At 45.2% G+C, this 26,987-nt stretch overlaps 1 protein-coding gene and 1 pseudogene across 2 annotated transcripts in view; one reads left to right on the top strand and one right to left on the bottom strand.

Annotated features, from left to right (window-relative positions):
• Positions 1-26,987, bottom strand: part of PDS5B (PDS5 cohesin associated factor B) — a 166,383-nt gene that overhangs the window by 96,386 nt on the left and 43,010 nt on the right. For both annotated transcript variants that reach the window (XM_040340427.1, XM_040340426.1), the window contains exons 4-6: positions 18,104-18,190; positions 17,910-18,007; positions 13,408-13,534 (exon numbers count right to left, since the gene is read on the bottom strand). In XM_040340427.1, coding sequence (XP_040196361.1) covers positions 13,408-13,534; positions 17,910-18,007; positions 18,104-18,190 — 312 coding nt within the window. The remainder of the gene's footprint in view (positions 1-13,407; positions 13,535-17,909; positions 18,008-18,103; positions 18,191-26,987) is intronic.
• On the top strand, positions 24,552-25,488 carry LOC120929167 (annotated as a pseudogene).

Raw genomic sequence — 26,987 nt, forward strand, 5'->3', positions numbered from 1 at the left:
GTAAACTTAGGGCGCAAGTTCTTTCTGAATACGGAACTTGCGCCCTAATTTACGGCGGCGCAACGTATCTGAGATACGTTACACCCCGCCGAAAGGTACTCCAATGTATCTGAATCCGGCCCAATGCTTTTTTGTGCCTCTGCGTTTTTGGAAAGGGTCTGGGACTTTTTTTCCTGCAAAAAGCAAGTACCGCGTTTTTACCGCGATTTGTGTTTTTTTTTTTTAACCCGTTTATAGCTGGTTGTTAAAGGAAATCTAAAAAAATTAAAATTGCCAGCTTAAAGCGGAGCTCCACGCTCAAATTAAACTCTGCATCAGCACTTTTAAAAAAAATTCATTAGCCGAGTAATAAACTTCCAAATCTGCCTTCTTCCTGCACCGCGGTCGTTTTCCTCTGCCTACACCGCAGACTCCTGGGATCGATGAGTCACCTCCCCCTCCTAGTCACTAGTCACGCAGTATAACAGTAACACCCCCCTCCCCCCTTGAGACTCACTCGCGGCACACGCTGATCAACCCCCCCTCTCAATATTTTAAAAACGAGCCTCACTCGCGGGACACCCCCCCCTCAACATTTTCAGAGCCTCACTCGTGGATCCCCCCCCAACATTTTTACTCGCGGCACTCGCGGATCCCCCCCCCCCCGCTTCTCAACATTTTTTAAAATAAAGAGCCTTACTCGCGGCACCCGAGGATCGCCCCCCCCCCCCTCTCAACATTTTTAAATAAGAACATTACTCGCGGCACCCGTAGATCAACCCCCCCCCCCCCGCTTCTCAATATTTTTAAAAACGAGCCTCACTCGCGGCACCCGCGGATCACAAAACCCCCCCGTCTCTCAATATTTTTTAAATGAGCCGCAATCCAACCGCGGCACCCGCTGATCATCCCCACTTCTCAATATTTTCTAAATGAGCCGCATTCGCGGCACCGGCGGATGGCCCCCCCCGCTTCACAATATTTTATAAATGAGCCGCGGAACACACTGCCCCCCCTTCTCAGTAATTTTTTATTTCCTTCGATGATGGGCGATCGGCGGCAAACACCCCCCTTCTCAGTGTCTTCTTTGGCCGATCGGCAGCACCCCCCCCTTCTCAGTGTCTTCTATTATTCTATGATGGTTGATCGGCGGTTCTCCCCCCCCCCCCCCCTTCTCTTGGCAGCACCACCCTTCTCAGTGTCCCTTTTAATGGGCGATGTCATTTACTTTCAGCGATCGGCAGCAGAACCCCCCCGCTTATCAACTTTTATTGTGCAATGTCAGTGTCATTTATATTCGGCGATTAATTGTCATTTCTCTCCATTTACTTTCAGTGATCGGCAACCCCTCCCCCCCGGGTTATCAACTTCGGAGATCGGCAATCCCCCCCATGCCCGCTTATCAACTTTTAGTGGGTGATGTCATTGTTTTTTTATTATCAACTTTTAATGTCATTTACTTTCAGCGATCGGCAATCCCTATCCCCTCCGCATATCAACTTTTAATGGGTTATTTCAGGAGAGGTTTGCATAAGGGGCGGCAACTTCGTCTGACACTGCCGTTGCTGTGGAAACCTGACCTGAAACCTATTACACTGCTTGTGCAGCACTGAGCATGTGCGAGATCTGCAAAGCTGAAATCCAGGAAGTAATACAGTCTGGCTTCATATGCCCACACTTAAGATGGCCACGGCCTAATGCTAGTTTATAAAGTTTCAAAATGCTGTAATAACCCAACAAAACGGACCTTAGTTTACAGACTAACTTTACTAGAATACATTAAGCTTGTGTATTATAGGGGTATTTTTATTTAAAAAGTGTAATTTTGGCCGGAACTCCGCTTTAAAAAATAAAATAAAAACGCAAATCGCGGTAAAATCGTTGTAAAAACGTGTGTCAAAATAACACGGCAAGCACCGCAAATACGCTCAAAAGCAACATCCATAGGTGTGAATCGAGCCTTAAAGAGTGCACCTCATGAAGTCATCAGCTCACAATATAATATGTATTTTGAATTTCAGAAAATTTGACTAAAACCATTAAAAGATTCCATTTAAATATACAGTTATGAACTATGTTTATTCTTTGTGCACCTGAATTATTGGAAAGATTATAATAGTTCTCTGCCTACACAGGAGTAATAATCCCCTACACTATTGCATAACATTTAGAAAAAACAACTTTAAAATGCTAAATATAGATCGTGAAGTGGGGGTTCTGTTGATGTGAAACAAGATATTAAATATGGATATAAAACGATAACTGGTGAAAACAAGAATAGTCAGTACTGTTCAATCACTTACTGTATTAAGTGGAAAATTAGGGGCTCTTTTTCTTTTGATACCAAGCCAAGGTCAGGTAGACCAAGAAAGATTGCAGCCACAATTGGTGGAAGAATTAATTGCTCATGATACAAAAGAAAACCCCACAGGTAACCGCAGGAGAAATACAGCACAGTAAAGGCCTCTTTCTGGCAACTTGACCATGCAGCTTTTTTTCCCCCAGTATCATCGTATTGTGCTCTTTAAAAACCACCACACCATCTTTTTCCAGAGCAGCCAGTGTTTCTCCTGAGGTTACCTGTGGGTTTTTCTTTGTATCCCAAACAGTTCCTGTGGCAGAAATCTTTCTTGATCTACCTGACTTTGGCTTGGTATCAAGAGATCCCCAAATTTTCCACTTCTTAAGTAATTGAACAGTACTGACTTGCATATTCAAGGCTTTGGATATCTTTTTATATCCTTTTCCATCTTTGTAAAAATTCATTACCTTATTACGCAGGTCTTTTGACTGTTCTTTTCTACCTCCCCATGGCTCAGTGTCTAGCCTGCTTAGTGCATCCATGTGAGAGCTAACAAACTCATTGACTATTTATATACAGACAAAAGCCACAAATGTGGGAAATTAACCTGCATGCTGCTATAGGAACGCACTTTTACTAACCGCATACACGGCTGGAGAAGCTGGATGCCGGTATAGAGGCACATGAATATGTGAGTGCAATAGTCTTTGTATTTTTAATTTAATAAATACGTTTTTATCTACTACACTATGATATTATTTCTCATCAGCATTTATAGAAGAGAGGCCATAACAACTTATCCACCTGGGAAAGGCGGCAGTTTGTTGGTTCCAGTAGGATTGGTTATTCAGATAATGATAAAGGGTGAAAACTCTGCGCCAAGTAAATAAATATATAGTAGTGAATAAAATAAGCTGGTCCCCTCAAAGAGTGAATGCTCCTAGTGATATGGGTAAAAGATAGGGGGCACTAATAATTAATAAAAATAACAATGAAAATCATAGGACTGCACTTCTGAAGTCACTAATCCTTATCAAATAAACAAATGTGCACAAAAAAAGGATTTTTGTACTCACCGTAAAATCCATTTCTCTGAGTTCATAGACGGACACAGCATCCTTTGACCTTAGGGTTATGCTTCTTCCTACCAGGAGATTTAGGCAGAATTCTACAGCACTTAAGGTGTTAAAAACTTTCCTTCATGCCGCTCCTCCCAGGGGGCGTGGCTCCCCCAGGCATAACCCCCACTCTGCTTTAGCAGCCTCAGTTCGTAACAAGCAGTACAAACAAAGGAGGGGTGGGTGCTGTGTCCGTCTATGAACTCAGAGAAATGGATTTTACGGTGAGTACAAAAATCCTTTTTTCTCTTTCGTTCATAGACGGACACAGCATCCTTTGACCTTAGGGACGTCCCCAAGCAGTGTCAAAAAAATTCGAGGGGTGGGAAAATAACACAGCAAAAACAGGTTACACCCCAAACAAAACCGGAGTTACTCAACGGAGGAACTCCAACCTTAAACTGCCGCCTGTAACACCCTGCGGCCGAAGGAGGCATCAGAAGATGCACTCACATCCACCTTATAAAACTTTGAAAAAGTGTGGAACGACGACCAGGTCGCTGCCTTACACACCTGTAACACAGAGGCTTGGTGTCGGAAGCCCAGGAGGCCCCGATCGCCCTGGTCGAATGCGCCATGACCCGAAAGGGAGGCGCCCGCCCCTTCAGGGCGTAGGCCTGAAGCACAACCTGTCGGATCCACCTGGAAATGGTGGCCGACGAGACTGCCAGGCCCTTACTGGGACCGGACACAGACACGAACAGCGAGTCTGACTTCCGGAACGGAGCTGTCGCCGACAAGTAAACTCGAAGGGCCCGAACCACATCCAGAGAATGTAAAGAGGCCTCCTTCGGGTTCTTCGGCTGAGGACATAATGATGGAACAACAATGTCCTCGTTAATGTGAAAGGCCGAAACGACCTTCGGAAGAAAAGAGGGCTGCGGGCGCAGCACCGCCTTATCCTGATGGATGACCAAGTAGGGGGCCTTGCAATACAAGGCCGCCAGTTCAGACACTCGTCTGATAGAGGTAATAGCTACCAGAAAGACCACCTTCTGCGACAAAGTCAGCAAGGGGATCTCCCGAATGTCCTCAAAGGGGGCACGCTGAAGCGCCGAGAGGACCAAGTTCAAGTCCCAAGAAGGTAGCGGAGGGCGCACCGGGGGGGCCACATGCCGGACCCCCTGCACAAACGTGCGAACCAAAGAATTCGCTGCCAAGGGACGCTGAAAATAAACAGCCTGAGCAGAAATCTGACTCTTGATCGTGCTCAAGGCAAGAGCCTGGTCCACTCCCCGCTGTAGGAACAGCAGGATCCGGGACACCACGTAAGTACGGGGGTGCCACTTCATCTCCTCACACATAGAGATGTATGCTTTCCATGTACGATGGTAAATTTTTCGAGAAGTGGACTTCCGTGCACGCAGCATGGTAGAGATTACCGGGCCCGACAGGCCCCGGTCCTTCAGTACCTGGTTTTCAACAGCCACGCCGTTAAAGCCAGTGACCGTAAAGCAGGATGGAAGATCGGGCCCTGAGACAGGAGATCTTCCCTCAGAGGCAGACGCCAGGGGGCGTCTGTCACCAGACGTACCAGGTCCGCGTACCAAGAGCGACGCGGCCAATCCGGGGCGATCAGGATCGTTGGAATACCTTCGGCTTCCACCCTGCGCAGCAGGCGGGGTAGGAGCCTTAGAGGAGGGAAGGCGTAAATCAGGTGATATTGACCCAGGGAGCCACTAACGCGTCTGACGCGTCTGCCCACGGGTCCCTTGACCTAGCCACAAACCGTGGTACCTTCCGATTGAGACGGGACGCCAGAAGGTCCACGTCTGGAGTGCCCCATTTTTGGCACAGGATCTGAAACACCTCCGGGTGGAGAGACCACTCCCCTTGATCCAGAGTCATGCGACTTAGGGAGTCGGCTTGCCAATTCAGAACTCCCGGAATGTATACCGCCGACAGGGCCGGAACGGACCTTTCGGCCCACCGAAGTATGTGAGCGACCTCCGTCGCCGCGGCCGAGCTCCTTGTGCCGCCCTGATGATTGATGTACGCCACGGCCGTGGCGTTGTCGGACTGGATCCTGACAGGACGGCCCTGTAGCTCCAGCGACCACCTGACAAGGCACAGCTTGATTGCTCGGAGCTCCAGGATATTGATCGGCAGGCGGGACTCCTCCCGAGTCCAGCGCCCCTGGGCTGACTGGGTGCCCCAGACGCCCCCCCAGCCGAAGAGGCTGGCATCCGTCGTGACCACTGTCCAGCGGCACGGAAGAAAAGACTTCCCGGACCGAAGCACCGGAGACGTCAGCCACCATGCCAGGGAAGACTTGGCCAGATGGCTCAACCGAATCTGGTGATCCAGAGAAGATGGGACCCTGTCCCATCGTGACAGAATCTCCTTCTGTAGTACCCTGGTGTGGATTGGGCATACAGAACTGCCTCGAAGGAGGCCACCATCAGACCCAGAACCCGCATGCAGAAGCGAAGAGATGACCACTTCTGGGTCAACAACTGTCTCACTGCAGATTGCAGGGTCAGCAGGTTTTGCGATGGGAGGAACACTTTTGTCTCCCCCGAATCCAAAACCAGCCCCAGGGGTTCCAGCCTCTGGGACGGAACCAACACTGATTTTCTGAGATTCAGAAACCAGCCGAACTCCTGCAGAGTCCGACCCGTGATGGACACGTCCTCCTCTAACTCTGAGCCTGAAGAAGCTCTCAGGAGAAGGTCGTCCAGGTATCCCACGATAGCGATCCCTCGCTGCCGTAGCAAGGCCAGGATCGGGGCGAGCACCTTGGTGAACACCCGTGGTGCCGACGCCAGCCCGAACGGGAGGGCCACGAATTGATAGTGGTCCTCCCCGATCGCAAAGCGCAGATACCTTTGGTGGCTTGTGCAAACATGAACATGCAGGTATGAGTCCATGATGTCTAAGGACGCCATGAAGTCCCCCTGGTGGAGGGACGCCATGATAGAACGGACCGACTCCATCCTGAATCGCTGCACCTTGACAAAGGAGTTGAGGGCCTTTAGGTCCAGGATAGGGCGAACCCCTCCCTTCTTGGGGACCACGAACAGATTGGAGTAGAACCCCCGAAACCGTTCCAGCGAGGGGACCGGCACAACCACCCCCCTGTCCAGAAGATCCTGGACAGCCCCGGACAGGGCTAGCCGACGATCCGGAGGAAGCTGGAGGTTGGATGGAAAAAAAAAAAAATCTGTTTGGGGGACAAGAAAGGAACTCTATCTTGTACCCCGAGGCGACCACCTCGCAAACCCAACGGTCGGATAGAAGAGAATTCCACCGATCCACGAAGTCGTGAAGCCGTCCCCCCACCCGAGACCCGGGCGGGGGCAGACCTTCATGCGGAAGCAGGCTTGTCCGCAGGCTTGTTCGGTTTTTTGAACCAGGGGCGCTTACGCCCGGCAGCAAGGGCTTTTGCACCCTGCGGACCTTTTCCAGCCGCGCTGGCGCACGAAAAAAAACCGTTTAGGGGGTAGTAAAAGTAGGACCTTGCTTGCGGCGAGGTTCCCTACCCTTCCCCGACTGAGGGAGCAAGGTGCTCTTACCTCCAGTGGCATCCTTAATGATGTCATCCAGGGATGCCCCCAAAAGCCGTCCGCCCTTAAAGGGCAAATCTACCAAGGCCTTTTTTGAGTACTGGTCAGCCGACCAGCACTTCAGCCATATAAGGCGGCGCAGAACCACTGCGTAGACAGAAGCCCTGGAAAGCAAAGGAATCTAATCCATATCCGCCTCGCAGAGAAACTTCTGACCCTGAATCAACTGTTCAGCCAGGTCCCTAGAGGACTCGGAAGCCCCCTGGACCTCCAGGTCCTGCAGCAGGAGCTTCGCCCTTTCAGTCAGCGTCTGAGCTACCAGGGCTCCGGCCAGAGCCGGCCTTACCACCGAACCCACCACCGAGAACAGGGAGCGGGCCACGGCCTCCACTCTCCTATTAGCGGGGTCCTTGAAAGCAGGAGCCCCCTCCACAGGCAACGTAGTAGCCTTACTCAGTCTGGACACAGGAGGGTCCACCGACGGAGGAGTGACCCACTTTTTTAAAAAAGTCCTCCTCCAGGGGGTAACGGTAGCAAAGCTTTTAGGAACCGTAAAAGCCTTTTGCGGTGTATCCCATTCCTTATACAACATATTGTCTAAATAAGGAACACAGGGGAATACCTTAGCGGTACGCGGTGGTTTGCGGAATCCAAAAGGACTGACACCGCTGGTGTCTCCGCCAAATCCTCTAAATGAAGAGCCTCACGCACCGCAGTAATAAGAGCTCCAACAAATTCCTTATCAGCAGACTCCGCAGCAGAGTCATCCTCGCTGTCCATGTGGGTTAAGCCCGCATCCTCAGACATGACAGAACCAGAAGCATCAGATTCTGCGTCAGAGATATCCCCAGAAACAGCCTCCGGGGGGGGGGCGCTTTTTTACCCCCCAACCGAGCACTGGCTGCTTCAAACCTGGTGAGAAAAGACTCCAGGACAGCCGACACCGATTCAACAGATGTGGCAGGGGGAGGGGCGCTTAAGGGTTAATTCCGGCATTGTAAGAAATGAGGGGCCTGATTCAGGCTCCATATTGCCGTTGCCATTTCACCCCTACTGCCAAGGGCAGGAAAAAAGTCCCCCACAGGTCACCTCCCGGCCGCTAGAGCACAGTATGGGGCCCCCTGAGACTCACCACCCCCTGGTACAGCGCGGTCTGTGAAGGCAAGTGTGTGCTGAGGAGAAGCTGCAGCGCTGCGTCTGTCCCCTCAGATGATTCGCGGTCTTTTTTCCCCGCCGAAACGGCCACTAGAGGCCGAACTAGTGCTGAAAATGGCGCCGGCCACAAGAAAATGGCCGCCGAATAATACAAGCGCGGCTCCGGCAAAATGGCCGCCGTTGCGCAGTTTTAAAAAGACAGTGTACCCAAAAATGACAGTACACCAAAACAGCACACAGCACACACAAAAATGCCCAGAATGTCCACCACAGTCCCCTGCAGTGACACAGAACACCCCCAGCCATACCCGAGTGAAAAAAAAAAAAAAAATATGAGCCCCAGGGAAAAAACCCCCTGCACAGCCGTCACCCAAAGGGGAAAGGAGGGAGAGGAATAAGGGAGAGAGGAAAGCAGGGGAAAACCCTCAGTCGACCTCCCAAGGGAAAACATTCCAGCCAGACCACTTACCTGAGTAAGGGGCCACTACTTACCTGTCCTGCGACTACCTGGCTGGAGGTATCCCAGACAGAACCAACGTCCGCGAACGGCATGGCTGTCAGCCAGACACACTGTGACAAGGCCATAGAGACCGGTCATATGTGTGCCCTAGAACCGAAGTTCCCCGGCCGCCCCTGGAGCAATGGGGCCTGTCGTGGACGTCCCAAAGCGGAGCTGAGGGCCGGCACACGCTCGAAGGCCGAACCTGGGGGGACTACAAGGGTCGAGGACCCAGCCTGTCACCCAGTCGGCTGTTGATAGAAGAATCGCAGGATTCAAAAATAAAATAAAAAAGCGAGGAAAAAACTCGCAAAATGCAAAAAAAATTTGCAAGAAAAAACTCCAGAGTCCAGGACTCCAGAGAGAGCCTGACTCTCCTGACGGTTAGGCAGAAACAAACTGAGGCTGCTAAAGCAGAGTGGGGGTTATGCCTGGGGGAGCCACGCCCCCTGGGAGGAGCGGCATGAAGGAAAGTTTTTAACACCTTAAGTGCTGTAGAATTCTGCCTAAATCTCCTGGTAGGAAGAAGCATAACCCTAAGGTCAAAGGATGCTGTGTCCGTCTATGAACGAAAGAGAAACATTATCAAACAACATATGATTAAAAAATATTGTGAAATATCAATTAGTGCAAATAATATTCAGTCCCAATCTTAAGCACAAAAAAATATATTATGATAATAAATCAAAGTCCATAAAACACCAAACGTCCATTCGGTGCTTGCTGTTATATACTGATAGAGAAGTGATCCTTCACCAAACCTGAATGAACACCCAAAGTGACTGGATAAGTAATCTGCCTACCAGAGCACATTGACTCCTTTACTCAAAAAGAGTCAATGAGAGCTTATGCAGGATAATGCCTGCTCACATAGGCTGAAATGGAGATATTAGGCGACTTCCTCCTTAAAGGTCTCGGCCGGATATGAAATAATAATGGAAACATCCATAGCGTAATTTTGTTTATTAAAAAATGAGCAAAGATAAAACTTAGCCAAATAGCTACTCACATTTAAAAGTGCCTATCCCGGCACTGGGGCTTCTGGCTCTAATCGGTATTCTGGGGATCTGCTGTGCTCCCACCGCACTCTGTCCATGACGTGTGTTCCACCTCACAGGAACCAACAAACAGCAGGGCCAGAAATGACGTACGTAGCGTGACCTGGTACCAAGCTCTTTGAAAAAGTTGAACACTCACTGGGACTATTCAACAAAATCGAGGAAAAGAAAGGGGTCTACATAGTGTTTTCCCCTTCTTTTACCTTTTCTATTCACATTTTGTTCACATTATTTATTTTTAAGTTTTGTGACATTTGATTCTTGAAATTTATAACACAGACGTTTAGAGATTCACTGGAATAAGTGGAGTAGCCAATATAGGCATAATATAACTGGTAACACATACCAGTGAGCAGTTGCACTTTGCCCCTTTGGGGGAATATTTCACACAGGTTATCCATTTAATGCACAGGGGCTTTTATTTGTTTGTCTTACGCATTTTTGAGTAATACACACACACAAAACACACATTTGTATATTTATATATACACACACACACACACACACACATTTGGATAAATTTTTTGTAATATAAGCACATATATTTATGTTGGATAAGATAAAGCTTTTTAGGGCTTTATAGATGGGTTAGTGCAATCTATTTACTGTTCAAATATTCTTGGCATTTCACCTAAAAGTGATATGCATTTTTTTGATTGCAGCAAACCAAACAGCAAGGTATCAATTTAGCAGAAAAATAGGATTTTTGTACTCACCGTAAAATCCATTTCTCTGAGTTCATGGACGCACACAGCAGCCGTTGACCTTAGGGTTATATCCGCTTCCTTCCAGGAGAGTTAGGCAGAAATACAGCACTTAAAGTGGAGGTTCACCCTATAAAAAATGTCTAACAGTACATCCAGCATCGTGCTGCATATAAAATGTCACTGACCTTTATTTATTTTTTCCCGTAGATATCGTTTAGGCGTGGAAATTACTGCGGCTTCCGGGTAGGGAATCCCGCGGGAGTGGGCGTTCCTATTGACATGCCAATCAATTGGCATGCTAAATGACGTTGCACACAGCGCGTCACGACTTCCCGAAGGCACGGTGCTGGATGTACTGTTGGAAATGTTTTATAGGGTGAACCTCCACTTTAAAGTGTTAACAACTTTTCTTCAGTGCAGCTCCTCCCAGGGGGCGTGGTTCCCTGGGTATAACCCACACCCTGCTCTAGCAGCCTCAGTTTGTAACAATCAGTACAAACAAAGGAGGGGTGGGTGCTGTGTCCGTCCATGAACTCAGAGAAATGGATTTTACGGTGAGTACAAAAATCCTATTTTCTCTTCCTTTCATGGACGGACACAGCAGCCTTTGACCTTAGGGACGTCCCCAAGCAGTGTCAAAAAATTTCGAGGGGTGGGAAAAACAACACAGCAAACCAAACTTCACCCCAAACAAAACCGAGGAACTCCAACCTTAAACCGCCGCCTGTAACACCCTGCGGCCGAAGGAGGCATCAGACGATGCACTCACATCCACCTTGTAAAACTTTGAAAAAGTGTGGACCGACGACCAGGTCGCTGCCTTACACACCTGCAACACAAAGGCTTGATGGCGGAAAGCCCAAGAGGCACCGATCGCCCTGGTCGAATGCGCTGTGACCCGAAAAGGAGGCACCCGCCCCTTCAGGGCATAGGCCTGAAGCACAACCTGACGGATCCACCTAGAAATTGTGGCAGACGAGACTGCCAGGCCCTTTCCAGGACCAGACACCGACAGGAACAGTGAGTTTGACTTCCGGAACGGAGCCGTCACCGATAAGTACACTCGAAGGGCCCGAACCACATCCAGGGAATGTAAAGTGGCCTCCTTCGGGTTCTTCGGCTGAGGACATAAGGATGGAAGAACAATGTCCTCATTAATGTGAAAAGCCGAAACGACCTTTGGGAGAAAAGAAGGCTGCGGACGCAGCACCACCTTATCCTTATGGATGACCAAGTAGGGGGCCTTGCAGGACAAGGCCGCCAGTTCAGACACCCGTCTAATCGAGGTAATTGCTACCAGAAAAACCACCTTCTGTGACAGAGTCAACAAGGGGATCTTCCGAATGTCCTCAAAGGGAGTATGTTGAAGCACTGAGAGGACCAAATTTAAGTCCCATGGGGGCAGTGGAGGGCGCACCGGAGGGGCCACATGCCGGACCCCCTGCACAAACGTGCGTACCAAGGAGTGCGCTGCCAAGGGTCGCTGAATGTAAACAGCCAGAGCAGAAATCTGACTCTTGACCATACTTAATGCGAGAGCCTGTTCCACTCCCCACTGTAGAAACAGCAGAATCCGGGACACCACGTATGTACGGGGTGCCACTTCATCTCCTCACACAGAGATGTAGGCCTTCCACGTACGATGGTAAATTCTCCTAGAAGTAGACTTCCGTGCACGCAGCATGGTAGAAACCACTGAGCCTGATAGGCCCCGGTCCTTCAGCCCTGGGCTCTCAACAGCCACGCCGTTAAAGCCAGCGACTGTAAAGCAGGGTGGAAGATAGGACCCTGCGACAGAAGATCTTCTCTCATGGGTAGATGCCAGGGGGCGGCTACCACCAGACGCACCATGTCCATGTACCAGGAGCGGCGCGGCCAATCTGGAGCGATCAGGATTGTCGGAATCCCTTCGGCTTCCACTCTGCGCAGCAGGCGAGGAAGACGCTTCAGAGGAGGGAAGGCGTAGATTAGGCGATAGTGACCCCAAGGTGCCACCAACGTGTCTGACGCATCCACCCACGAGTCCTTCGACCTGGCCACGAACCGCGGCACCTTCCGATTGAGACGGAACGCTAGGAGGTCCATGTCCGGAGTGCCCCTCTTTTGGGGCAGACTCTGAAACACCTCCGGGTGACCACTCCCCTTGGTCTAGTGTTGTGCGACTTAGGAAGTCGGCTTGCCAATTCTGTACCCCCGGAATGTACACGGCCGAGAGAGCCGGAACGGACCCAGAAGGCCTGTCCTCTCCTGACGTTAGGCAGAAAAAAAACTGGGGCTGCTAGAGCAGGGTGTGGGTTATACCCGGGGAACCACGCCCCCTGACAGGAGCTGCACTGAAGAAAAGTTGTTAACACTTCAAGTGCTGTATTTCTGCCTAACTATCCTGGAAGGAAGCGGATATAACCCTAAGGTCAAAGGCTGCTGTGTCCGTCCATGAACGGAAGAGAAAATCTTTTTTCCTTTTGCGCCGGTAACATCTGTTTTTTCTATTATTTATTTAGATGAATGAGCTGCCATGCCCGTGCAAACCAGCAATAGTGTGAACCAGACCTAACTGTGATGAATTATTACTGACCATACACAAGGCAACATGTATGAGAATTCAATCAGTTTCAACCAGCTTTCAAAACACAAAGATTGCCAAACAGACGAATGTAACCGTGAACTACGGGTTACCGAAACCATGATCAAAAGATCAGTTCAGTTGTTTAAGATTAAAGGCTGGTATTTACTGAAGATCAACATTTTCTATAACTGGGTCCAATACAAGCTATATTTACTGAAATCCAACTGCAAAACAAATGATGGTCCATTTCACTGGCCCTATGTGTATAACTACATTAAATTAGACTGAAGTAAAAATATACTCTATACTTTAAAAAAGGATAAAGTTCACTTGAAAAAAACAGCAAAAAAAATAATAAAAAAGTATGCATGCAGGTGCTTTAGTAACAGGTTACATTCTGAATATGGGTGTACTTGTTACTAAAGGTGAACTTCTCCTTTAATTATTACAATTTTACAAATTGTGACATTTACAGCAATAAACTACTTTTTTGGGGGAGGAAAAACAAAACAAGTACCTTGTGTGCAGGAACCAAGTTTACGAGAACCGTGTCTAGCAATTCCTGAGAAACTGTATCTCCTTCAGAAATGATTGAGCTCATCAGGTCCACCATATGCATGTGAACTTTTTGATTATGACCATTGCTAAACAGAATGAAAAATTAAACAATGATTACTCCACTCACTAAAGAAAATACCACACAACCAAAACTATGTCAACAGGGTACCATCAAGGTGACCTAATTGATCCCACCCACTCTCTCCAGAGATGCACAACTGCTGCATCTACGGCCTCAGAGGATTGTTTACATCCTCACACCACAAATCCTCTGTGTCCTGGCTAAACCTGCAGAGTGAAGCCCAATAGAAGTCTATGGGGCTCGTCTCCCAGTGTTTCCTGACGGAGGTAGACTGCCCCATAGATGCTTATGGGGCTCTGTTGTGCAAGAATGGCCAGACCCACAGGGGACTTGCAGCGTTGGATGTATACAATCCCTGGAGGCAGTGGCTGTTGGATCAAGGTAAGTATGCATCTATGGGTGGGTTGGAGGTGGGGGGTCTTCGTCGGGTCACCTTAACACATCAAACAGGATAGGTGCACTTTCTCTATCCTTTAAGAAAAATAACATGTTAACAATACTTAAATGTCACTAAACCCACATCATATGGTGTATTACCTGCCGTTCATGCTCACTCAGTCACTACGAGATTCATATTCTGCAAAAAAACAGGTTGATCCTGCTGTTCATGTCCCCATTTCAGCTAGGGATTTTGCAAAGCAGTGTTGGCAGTTCTGCACGTGCTCAGTTTTCAGTGAGTTTCTATGCTGAGCATTTCCTCCCTATCACATATAAGCAGCCCATGTGACTATAGAGTCACACATGTGGGTGTATACACTCAGGTAAATGACAGCCCACTCCCTCCTCCATGTCCACTAACCAGCTAAATACAATGGGGGTGGGATATTACATGGAGGCTTCACCTCCCTCTTATTCTAAGACATAGGTTGGAGGGCATGACAGCCTATGACTGGCAAAAACCTGTCCACACCATGTTATTGCCAACAAAATACAAAAGATTTAAAATCGAAATACATATTTGTATGACAATTTAAAACAGTTTGATATTTATTTTTACTCTGTATTCCAAAAGGCATGTGACATCTATATATCAATTAGGAAAAAGGTAAACCATTAAAATGTAAATAATAACAGTGCCATCATCATCCACATACAGAAATAAAAGGGACAATGTAAATTAAAAAGTGAGTGTTTAGTATAATTTTAAGTAAACACATCTTCCAATTCAAATCATTCATGCTTTTGTTATTTCTGCACACTTCAGAATCTGCAGGCAATGTTTAACTGCTTAACGACCGCCGCATGTATATGTAAGTCCACAGAATGGCACATACAGGCATTTGGGCGTACATGTACGTCCCTGCCTTTCCGCGGGTCGGGGTTCCGATCGGGACACCCCCCCCCCCCGCGCTACATGCGGCGGTCGGAAATGGTCGGGGAGCGATCCGGGATGAGGGCGTGGTTAACTCCCAAACTGAAACTGTCATTTTCACAATAAACAATGCAATTTAAATGCATCTTTTGCTGTGAAAATGACAATGGTCCCAAAAATGTGTCAAAATTGTCCGAAGTGTCCGCCTTAATGTCGCACTCACGAAAAAAAATCGCTGATCGCCGCCATTGGTAGTAAAAAAAAAAAAAAAAGAATAAAACTATCCCCTATTTCGTAAATGCTATAAATTTTGCGCAAACCAATCGATAAATGCTTATTGCGATTTTTTTTTACCAAAAATAGGTAGAAGAATACGTATCAGCCTAAACTGAGGGAAAATAAACATTTTATATATGTTTTTAGGGGATATTTATTATAGCAAAAAGTAAAAAATATTGCATTTTTTTCAAAATTGTCGCTCTATTTTTGTTTATAGCGCAAAAAATAAAAACCGCAGAGGTGATCAAATACCACCAAAATAAAGCTCTATTTGTGGGAAAAAAGGACGTCAATTTTGTTTGGGAGCCACGTCGCACGATCGTGCAATTGTCTGTTAAAGCGACGCAGTGCCGAATCGCAAAACCTGGCCTGGGCATTTAGCTGCCTAAAGGTCCGGGGCTTAAGTGGTTAAATAGCTTCCCCTTAGCAGAAGAACCCCACTTCCAACTGAAAAATTGGGAGACTCGGTTACTACATATAAAGTGTTAGATGCAAACCCATTAAAGGACAGCACTAGGGCCGAAACAACTAATCGATTAATCGACAACTAATCGATTATGAAATTAATCGATTACAATTTTCATAATCGATTATTCGGGCAGTAACATAATGGGGTTAAAAAAACTAAAATTAGCCCTTTATAGTACAAAAAAGCAAATCGCTACTGTAAATATTACTTTCACTGTCCCACAGTAAAAAAATAAAAATGAACCCCTTACAGTAGCGATTATTTGCTCTTTTTGTACTTATTTTTGTTTTTTTAACCCCATTATGTTACTAAACATCTCAGGCCTGTGTTCACACCTTTTTGGTGCTTTTTGCAGAAACACTACAGTTCATTTACATGTTTTCCTATGGGACACGACGTTCACATCGATGCTTTTTTTTTTCAGCTGCTGCATATTTGGAAAGGGCAAGGACTTTTTAACACAAAACGGTGCTATTTTTTTTTTTTGTTTGATTCAATATACTTCAATGAAGAAGCTGCAGAAAAGCATGTAATGTGTTTTTGCGGCAATTTGTGTTTTGTAATCTGCCCAAAAACAAATTGGCCCAAAAAAAATAAAAAAATGCGTTTTTTTTTTTTCTAAGGCTATTATCCGATTAATCAAAATAAATAATCGGCCAACTAATCGATTATGAAAATAATCATTAGTTGCAGCCCTAGACAGCACTAAAATTTGAGTCGGGTAAAGGTTTTAGGTTTGTATGTGAAAGCAGTCAGATTAATGTAAATATAAAAAAAAACAAAAAACTTTTTAGGCCCCAAGAACGCTGGACGTTTTTACAGCAGCCGTTTTGGCTGTTGACGGTTTTTTCTACAGTCATTAACCACTCCGAACCATTATGCAGGTTAAGGACCTTGCCCCTTTTTGCGATTCGGCACTGCGATGCTTTAACTGACAATTGCGCGGTCATGTGACGTGGCTCCCAAACAAAGTTGGGTCCTTTTTTTCCCCACAAATAGAATTTTCTTTTGGTGGTATTTGATCACCTCTGCAGTTTTTATTTTTTGCACTATAAACAAAAATAGACTAGGGGGCACTGTAGGGGTTAAGTGTGACCTCATATGTGTTTCTAACTGTAGGGGGGCAGGGCTGGACGTGTGACGTCATTGATCGTCTTTCCCTATATCAGGGAACAGACAATCAATGACACTGCCACAGTGAAGAACAGGGAAGGTGTGTTTACACACACACACACACCTCTCCCCGTTCTTCAGCTCCGATGACCGATCGCGGGACACCGACGGCGATCGGGTTCGCAGGTCCAGCGGGCGCGGTCACGGAGCTTAGGACCAGGTCGCGATCACGCCGACGGCGGCGTGCTCGTGACCCCACGGCTGGGCTTAAAGAGACAAGTACGCGATTGTGCCCAGCCGTGCCATTCTGCCAACGTATATCGGCGTGAAGGGGTCCTTAAGTGGTTAAACTCTATGTTATCCTTTGTGTCCATGCACACATATGCTGTTATCAGCAGTTTTGGGCATTTGTGTTTTTGAGCAGAAAAAAATAAATAAAAAACACACTAGTGGGTTCTGAGAGACGTTTTTCTGCTGTAAAAACACCAACGCTGATAAACGCAGCTCACCAGCATTTAACGTTTTTGATCCATTGGGAAAAAAAAAAGAAAAAAAAAAAAAGAAGAAAGAAAATAATATTTTTTTCTCAAAAAAAAAAAAAAAAAAAAAAAACAGAAAACGCGAATGCGGAAAAAACGCTATTGCAAAAACGTTTGGAAAAAGTTAAAAACACTTACTGCAAAGCTACTGGCGTTTTTATAATGTTATTTTAGGTCCAGTGTGCATGAGGCCTTAAATGTATTCTATCTAAAGCTCTGTAATATATATTGCATGTATGTAGTATTATGTGATCATTGCTTGTGCAGGCTCTGCTTCCTGCTTAGCAGTGCTGAAAAATCAATCCATTTTACTTCTCCTTTGTCTCATTTTAAAGGCTTTGGGTCAGATCTGACTTGAATAAGAGATTCACTCTTCATATGTGTAAAATTTGAAGGTAGTAGTTGTTGCCTGCCCATTGTATAAACGGGGAATAACTTTTTTTTTTCAATTTGTTGAATTATATGTACTTATTAAAACCTGCCCCACCACAAAAAATAAAAAAATAAAAAACCGGCCATCTGACTGGGTGTTATATCTGTTACGTTGTATATTCACAAATAAATAAAAAATTAATATTCTACTAGCTTTTATATACATAGTAAAACATAATTCCTATATATTGCCATTGTATATGCAATGCACAACTGTTTTGATGCCTTTACTTACTTGATAACTGAAAACAGAGTCCTATACAGCTGTGTGAAAATTTCATTGCTATCCTCCAACTCGAAACATATATTGTAAGACTTCACCCAAGCAATATTCTGTGCAAAAAAAAAAGAAGTACAAACACAATTAAGAAAAACAGATTTTGCTTACAAATATATAGTCCAGCAATGTCCCAAAGATGATTTACTCACCTCAAGTAAATAAAAATATCTATTAAACTGTGGGCTTTTTGTATCTTCCAGTCCCTTAAGTTGTCTTGTTATGAACATAAATATATCCTGTTGAAAGAAAATATTTTCACATTTTAATTTATCAGCTCTATTTACAAAACACAAACTGTTCATGCAGAGAGATGCCAATTTTTCTTAGGCTGCATTCACACCTTGGCGTATTTACGCCCGACGCTCGTGCCGCTGGAGGGGCGATTTTACATTGTTGTCTATGAGATGGTTCACATCTCACGCCGAACGCAGTACGCCTGCCGCCTGAAAACAAGTCCCGGACCCTTTTTTCAGGCGGCTTTCGGCGTTCGGCATAGACAACAATGTGTTGTAAAAAAAAAAAGAAGGTGGTTAAAACTACCCGTTTTGTCGCGGCAAATCGCGGTACAATACGCCGCAATTAGTCGCGGCAAAATACGCCGCGTTATAGTGTGAATGCAGCCTTAAAGTGAACGCGACAAGTCTTAAAATGTTTCTTCGATAACCGTGCTGAAGAAGGTAGGCACCTGCTTGCAAATACATCAATTAGACATCAAATCCTATGGCATCCCCTTGGCTACTGGGCCCAAGCTGTAAAAGGAGTCTCAATTTAAAGCCTAAATTCAGTCTAAATTAAAAATAGAAACATCAGCACAAGCGACATAACCTACCATAAGTATGAAGTGTGCCTTGTGCCAATTCTTAGATTTTTCCTTAAACATGTTCTATATGATTGGCACAAAACCAAAATAAATCCGCGCTATTGTGACAAATGAGCAGCTACACACAATCCGGTGAGTGAAGGAAAGCAAAAAACAAAATACAAAAGATGTGTAGCGCTAAAAAATGGATGAATAAATAAGAAGACACTAAATGTCTATGATCAACACCAAAAATTAGCAATGTAAATAAATAAATGAAAGTCCGTGTAAATGCACATAAACGTGATAGATGGATGAACAAACTCAGTTGTTATGTCAAACCCACTGTGATTCTTAGGAAACAAAACGTATAGTGATAATACCTGCCACCAGAAAGGGAGGCTTACCAGATATATTGAACCCAAGTGAGCATACACTCAAAGGGTCAATAAGGCTGAATATATGTGGATGGTAGATGCATCAACAAAAGCCGAGTGTGCGATCAACAGGATACAATGAAGTCTTCACTTGATGAAAGATGAGGGAGGTATCAACAACTTGGAGATGACTCATATAAGATCAAACCATACCCAGAGTACATGGAGGAAATGAAAGGCACATTGTGCGATTCCGTACAAACATGAGGTATTTAATGCCGGTTAAAAACACTTACAGTTAGTTGGATAAAAAAGGACATCAATGTAGAAAAGTGCATGGCAGCAGTGGAGTCGAAACGCATTGTACTCCACTGCTGCCATGCACTTTTCTACATTGATGTCCTTTTTTATCCAACTAAGTGTTTTTAACCGCATGTCTTTAGAGAGTAGAAGGAAACCGGAGTACCTGGAGGAAACCCACGAAGGCACAGGGAGAACATGCAAACTCCAAGCAGATGGTGTCGTGGTCTTGATTCGAACCAGCAAACCTTTTTGCTGCTAGGTGAAAGTGCCAACCACTACACCACTATGCTGCCCATAGAACTCTTCAACCCCCCTCGCCAATATGGTCTTCCCAGAGACATTGTGGTTTAACCATACTTCTATGCTGTCAAGGAGGAAGTTATGAGGAAGGCCTGGGATTACAAAAAATCTCAATATACAGTAGGAACCCGGTCCAAATATTTGCAGACTTGTCTCCCACAACTATCTAACACCGGAGGTCCCTTATCCTCTCTTGGGGGCGTTATCTCAAAAGTCTGAAATGCTGGTGGTCTTTCCCATTCCGTCTACAGTTTCAATTTCGGAATAAAAACATACAGCTTTTCTTCTTTCCAATATGGTGAAAGCCTATTGCTACAACTGGGCATCTTCTGCTAAATCGCCAAGGCTCTTCCAAGTTACCACCTCCAGACAGCCCTCTGACCTGTCTGGCATAAGCAGACACAAGGAAAACATTGCATCTCCAACTTCCATGAAGGTGCAATCTGCCTCCGGATTTTCATTTGACCCTCGTCGGTCCACTATTGGTTAGAAAAACTCTTTCCCAGGTTACAGGTTTATGACTGTGCCCTACTGTTACTTTACCAATTTGGGGGCAACCTTATTTCAATTGTTTAGTTTTTCCTCCCATGAAGTCACCTTGATCCACAGTTAATATGGTGCAATTTTTACCTTGCTCCCCTTTCCAGGTTTTGGGCCCTCTTGGCTAACCTTTGAAGGGTAGGGCATAGCATACTAGCTCATTATGATTTACCTGAGAACGGAGCCCCCGCAGCGGTCCTTGTTCCCTTCATCCATTCCCTGCCATCTCTTCCAGAGTGGCTTCCAGGTATCGTGGCTCCAGCGCAGTGACGACGTCACACATGCGTGCGGGAGCCGCCAGTCACGGCACGATCGCCTTTAGAAACGGCACACTCGCCGCTTCTAAAAGGTTTCCACAGTGCGCCGTAGACATCGGTGCCGTTTTTTTTTTTTTGCAAATATCTCCTAAACCGTGGAGGTTTAGGAGATATTTCCTGCACCTCTACAGGTAAGCCTTAATAGGCTTACCTGTAGTTAAGTGTGGTCTGTAAAGGTTTAAAACCACTTTAATGTAATTTAAACCAGCACCTTACATTTTGACACTTTTTTTTCTGTGTTACGTTTTAGTGTGCTTTAACTTTGTGAGGGAAGGCCCTTGGTCTTAAGATTCACTATGTTCTTGATATTGACTTTTTTGATATTTTATATAAATGAGGCTCTAAGGCTGAAGTGGTTTCAGTGCTCCTCCCCCTGTTGTGACACAAGGGTTACAGTTCTCTTGGGTGATGGCAGGATGCACTGGCTTTTTTTTTAGCAGGACTAGGTAAATCCTGTCCTGTGTCCAGAGAATAGAACAATTCCAATTCTGGGTTCTCTTCTCCTCCTCTTCTGTAACTTTTCTGTCTGTTCTTTTATGTTCTCTCTCGTCTTTCAGATACATTGGCAGAGGCCTTAGCATCATTTCAATGGATTTTGACTCGAAACTTCACAGACTCGTTTCTCAGTGGACCCTTGGTAGGCTATCTGGGTATGTGCATATATATCAATTGATGGTGTATTTCTCCTCTCCATGTCTAAACCTGTTAAAGCGGTTGTATACCCGCATGCGCGCGGGAGATTTCATTCCGGCAAGGTCTGGCGGCTGCCGACCCTTTAGCCGAGGATTCCCGCTGCGCATGCGCCGCTACAATCAGCGGCACATTGTGAGGGGAATATCTCCTAAACCGTACAGGTTTAGGAGATATTTTTTATACCTACAGGTAAGCCTTATTATAGGCTTACCTGTAGGTAAAAGTGGTAGTAAAGACTTTACTACCACTTTAAGAAAGGTGAAACTCTTAGAGAGTGGCATCTCATAAGACACAAGGCCTTAATTGTCAGATAAAGAGAAGCAAGGAATTTCAGCATTATCATTCCCAGGGTATTGACGTCCTCCTGCTATAGGAGACTCACTTTCCTGGGAATTTGAATCCAGTGTTTGTTAATCATAAATTTCCCACATTTTTCTTAGCAAATGCAGAGGTCAAAAAAGGGCAGTAGCTACCCTTTCTCTAAAAAAAAGTTCCCTTTTCCCACGCTCAAATGATTAAGGACCGTAAGGGTTGACACATCCTGGCTAAAAAGACATAAGACGGTTGCCTCTACACTTTCATCTCTTATTGCGCCCCGAACCAGGGTCAGGCCCAGTTTTTCTTAGAGATGCTAAAAATCCTCTCTCGCCACTTTGAGGGTCAGATAGTAATGGGAGGGGACTCTAATATTGCATCTGACCAGCTCTCAGACAAAAAAGGGGGCAGGGGCACCCCAGCTCAAAAAGGCCCCTTAAGCAAAGCCTACGTATATAGCCAGGCTCCTCCATTCTCTGGTAGACATTTGGAGGCTACTGAATCCTTCCTCCCAGGACTTCATTTACTATTCGCCTCCTCACAAAACATATGCTTGAATAGACCGTATCCCTTCTAAGTGACCCTATTAGATGTACTATGTTCGAGAAGGAGATGCGGGAGTTCTTTCTTCTGAATGATGTGGAAGACATCTCACCGGGCTCTTTACGAGGAGCTCATAAGGCGGTGATCCGCAGAAAACTCATTCAAATAGCTTCTCAATTAAAACGAGAGCGTCAGGTCGACATAGACAAGCCTGAAAAGAGATTTAAATCCCCCAGCAAAGCCCAGAAACGTAACCCTAACTCCAGCTATGTTATCTAAACTTGACACAGCTAGACTGGCTCTGAACTTAACCCCTACCTCTGCAGCAGGAAAAAAGTCTAATGCCGCATACACACAACCGTTTTTCGCAATGTAAAAAATTACTTTTTTTAATGTCATTAAAAACGATTGTGTGTGGGCAACAGAGCATTTTTCACGACGTAAAAAATGGGCATTAAAAATTTAGAACATGCTCTAAATTTTCGCGTCGTTTTTAAAGTTGACGTTTTTAACATCATAAAAAATGGTTGTGTGTGGGCTTGAACGACGTGAAGAAAAACGCGCATGCTCAGAAGCAATTTAATGAGATGGGAGCGCTCGTTCTGGTAAAACTACCGTTCGTAATGGAGATAGCACATTCATCACACTGTAACAGACTGAAAAGCGCGAATCGTCTCTCCCACCAAAGTTTTACGAACACAAAATCAGCAAAAGCAGCCCCAAGGGTGGCGCCATCTGAATGGTACTTCCCCTTTATAGTGCCGTTGTACGTCACCGCGCCTTGCTAGAGCATTTTTTTTTTTCACGATCGTGTGTAGGCAAGGCCGGCTTAACAATAATCGGGTTGAAAAAAAAAACTTTTTTTTTTTCTAGACCATTAAAAACGGTCGTGTGTACATGGCATAAGATGCCAGAACGCTGTTTTTATATACAGAAAGACTAAATCGGATCGAAGTTTGCAACCAAACTGACCCCTAAATATTTTGCCATCATTATTCCCAAAATTAGGTCCCTGATGGGTGTAGTTACTCAAATCCAAATCGTATCAAGGAAACTTTCCACTCTTTATTCTAAACAATATAGTAATGAAAACGATGAGGACCCCAGATGTCTGGATGCCTTCCGGGGGGGGGGGGGGGATCCCCCTTCCCACTCTTAAAGATAGAGATCGCTCCCTCCTCGACTCCCATATTTCAGAAGCAGAGGAACTGGATGTTCTTAAGGGTCTCCGTATTGGGTCTGCCCAAGACATTCACAAACATTCCCTCTCCCTATATGGCCCTGTTTTAATAACTCTCTGAGGAAAGGTAAACCACTGGACCCTGCCGCTAACCTTGCAATTATCTCAAAACTAGGGAAAGATCATAGTGAAGTAGGAAACTAAAGGCATATTTAGCCTAACCGCGGAACGGGGGTCCTCCCCAGGAGGGCTACTTATTATCATTAGACCTTCAGAAGGCTTTCAACAAAAGTCTCTTGGTCCTTTCTATTCTCCATCCTCAAAAGATGGGGTTTTGCCCCCAACTTTACTAGAGTGTTAGAAGCTTTCTATTCTCACCCTTTCGCAGGAGATAGGATGCATATCATCACGTCACCTCATCCCTTATGTCAACTCCTAAAATTCTCAAATTGCTACACGATTTTGGTCAAGTTTTCGGCCTCAAAGTCAATATGTCCAAATCTCAGGCCCTTAGTATATCAACTTCTCCGTCCTGGTGGATCGTCTGCGGGATCATTTCTCTTTCACATGGAATAAGAAGTAAATCCCTTATCTAGGGATCAATTTGGCTTCATCTATTGACCAGCTTTACACCGTTTCTACTCTTTAAGAAAACTTTCTACTGACCTGTCACAAAGGGCTCTCTCGGCTAGGCAGAGCGCATGCAATTAAAATTAGGATATTACCCCAAATCTTCTACTTTTCACTCCCTTCCTATCCCAATAATCAAAACCCATCTCTTCAAACTGCAATAGTCTGATTTGGGTGGGGCACCGCTTTTCTAAGCATATATTATATAGGTCCAAACTTCAGGGGAGGCTGGGCCTTCCCAATCTTTGGTGATACTACCAGGCAGCTCATATAGCTCAGATCTCTATTGTCTACTCTAGAGGAGTCAAACCTGACTGAATTGCTATGGAGAGACAATCGGTCCCTAACTTTGCTATAGACAATCTCATCTGGAATGACCCTAAATCCCGAAACCCCCATATTCTCCCCAACTTTGTCTCATTCGATAGCCTTATGCGACTCCCTACATAAGTCACCCAAAAATCGCTTCAGTGTGGCACCCGCTAGTCCATATTTTCTATAACCCTCCTTTTCCCCCTGGGAGTGACATACGGGCATTTTAATGGTGGACAGTCAAAAGGTCTATAACGGATTGGACATTTCATTAAATCGTCAGGGCGTCGCTGCTTTACACAGACTCTCTTGGAAGCCACACACATACCATGGCAGCCCAGGGAGAACCTCAAGTTCAGTTCAAGCTTGTTCTGGTTGGTGATGGTGGTACTGGTAAAACAACATTTGTAAAACAACATTTGACTGGTGAATTTGAGAAAAAATACGTAGCCACACTTGGTGTTGAAGTCCACCCTTTGATTTTCCACACCAACAGAGGTTCTATTAAATTCAATGTATGGGATACTTCCAGTCAAGAAAAGTTTGGTGGTTTGCGAGATGGATATTACATCCAGGCTCGGTGTGCCATTATCATGTTTGTAACATCAAGAGTCACATACAAGAATGTACCCAATTGGCATAGAGATCTCGTAAGAGTATGTGAAAATATCCCCATAGTCTTGTGTGGCAACAAAGTGGACATTAAGGACAGAAAAGTGAAGGCAAAAATCAATCATATTTCATAGGCAGAAGAATCTTCAGTACTATGATATCTCTGCAAAGAGTAACTACAATTTTGAAAAGCCCTTCCTTTGGCTTGCCAGAAAACGGATAGGGGATCCCAACCTTGAGTTTGTAGCCATGCCTGCTCTTGCACCACCCGAAGTGGTTATGGATCCTGCGTTGGCTGCAGAATATGAGAATGATCTACAGATTGCCCAGACCACAGCACTGCCAGATGAAGATGATGATCTGTGAGGTGAATGAAGCTCAAGCCCAGAGTCAGAAGTCTAGTTTTATAGGCAACTGTCCTGTGATGTCAGTGGCGCAGCGTGTTTGCCACTTTATTTAGCTGAGCAGAACATGTGCTAAACCTTTTGGGATGCTGAAGGAGATGAATGGGCTTTGGCGTGAATGTGGCAGTTGAGAAATAAATCCTTCATATTTTGGACCTGCATATCTAGTTGTTTGGGACTGCAAATAATATTCCCTTTAAAAGTTTCAACTATAAGTTAAGACTGCTACAGTCACATCACAATGTTCTATGGTGATCCTGTTTGTTACTGTCACTCCCAAACATTTTTCGTTAAGATCATAATAAAGTTGTATCTCAAATAAAGCCCCCCCCCCCCCCCAAAAAAAAACCGTCAGGGCTTCTCTTTTGCCTACTGTGTTAGTAAACTAGAGATGCCATCAGGGCTTCTCTTTTGCCTACTGTGTTAGTAAACTAGAGATGCCACTTTCGGAGAAATTTCGCTTCACCCAAATTTCTCACTTTTTACAGTCTATTTGGGTTAAGAAACCAAGCCCATTAACAGTAACATCTTACGAACAATGGTGTTCTAAGGTCATGGAGATAAGAGTAGGTATTTATTTAATTTACTTGGCTTTAGGGGAGTCTACAGAGAAAACCCCCTATATGTGGGGATGGGAACGAGACCTCGTATTTGAATGGGATCTAGATACTTGGCATTTGTGATTTGCGCATTCCTTGAAGGGACTGCATAATATCTCACTGATATAGACCAATCTGAAAGGCATATCCCGCTGGTACATGGTACTTACTCGCTTTGTAAAAATATATCCGGCAGTATCCCCTTTATGCTTTAGAGCGAGTGGGCATACGGGTTCACTGCTCCACATCTTTTGGCAGCGCCCCAGAATCCGAAGATTTTGGAATTGGGTTTTTTACCCGAATCGCAAAGTCACATGGGGCCATCTATGCCACAGGACCCTGGGATAGCTCTTCTCAATCAACAAATAGCTAAAACTAAATTAACCCAAGCTCTGGATTAGGTCCATCCTACTTGAGGCCAAAATTAAGATTGCTCGGGCATGGAAGAGCCCTATTGTTTCATTTATAATAGCAAAGAGGAAAATCTCTAGAACGATGTCTCAAGAGAAGATGACGAGCATTGTTCAGAATTCCGTTAAGAAATTTGAGCTGACCTGGGCCACTTACTGTATATGAATGTTTTCATTTAATTCTTATTGTATTTTATTTCCTTTTTTCCTCCAAATATTGAATTTTTTTTCTTCTTGCTCTTCTCTTCCTTCCACTCTATCCCTCTTCAATTATCCTAGATATTCTGGAACATTTTCTGGATTTTCCAGATAATTATTCGGTTGTCGCTATGACCTTCTCAACCCCCTCTTGGAGGGGGTAGGCCCCCTGTCCTTTCTAGGTTATGTCTCTGTAGTACATTGGTGTAGTGGTGTTCCACTACCCAGGGGCGTTCCCCCTCTCTGGTTTGTCCTTTAGTTAAGGGCAACAAGTTTGTATTTTAAAAAACTTTTCATTTGATATTGTTTGCATTTTTCATATGTGCATACTCCTCTTTGAAAGGAGAAGCTTGAGATATAAAAATTCTCGTTTTAACACCGAGTCTGTTATACGGTATACATACTGCACTGCAACCTTACCGTCCCTTTCCTTATGCTACTATACTAATTTGTACTGTTATTTTTACTCATGGCAACCATTATACTACTTCACTTATGTAT

The sequence above is a fragment of the Rana temporaria genome, chromosome 2 (assembly GCF_905171775.1).
Source record: "Rana temporaria chromosome 2, aRanTem1.1, whole genome shotgun sequence".
Classification (NCBI taxonomy): Eukaryota; Metazoa; Chordata; class Amphibia; order Anura; family Ranidae; genus Rana; species Rana temporaria.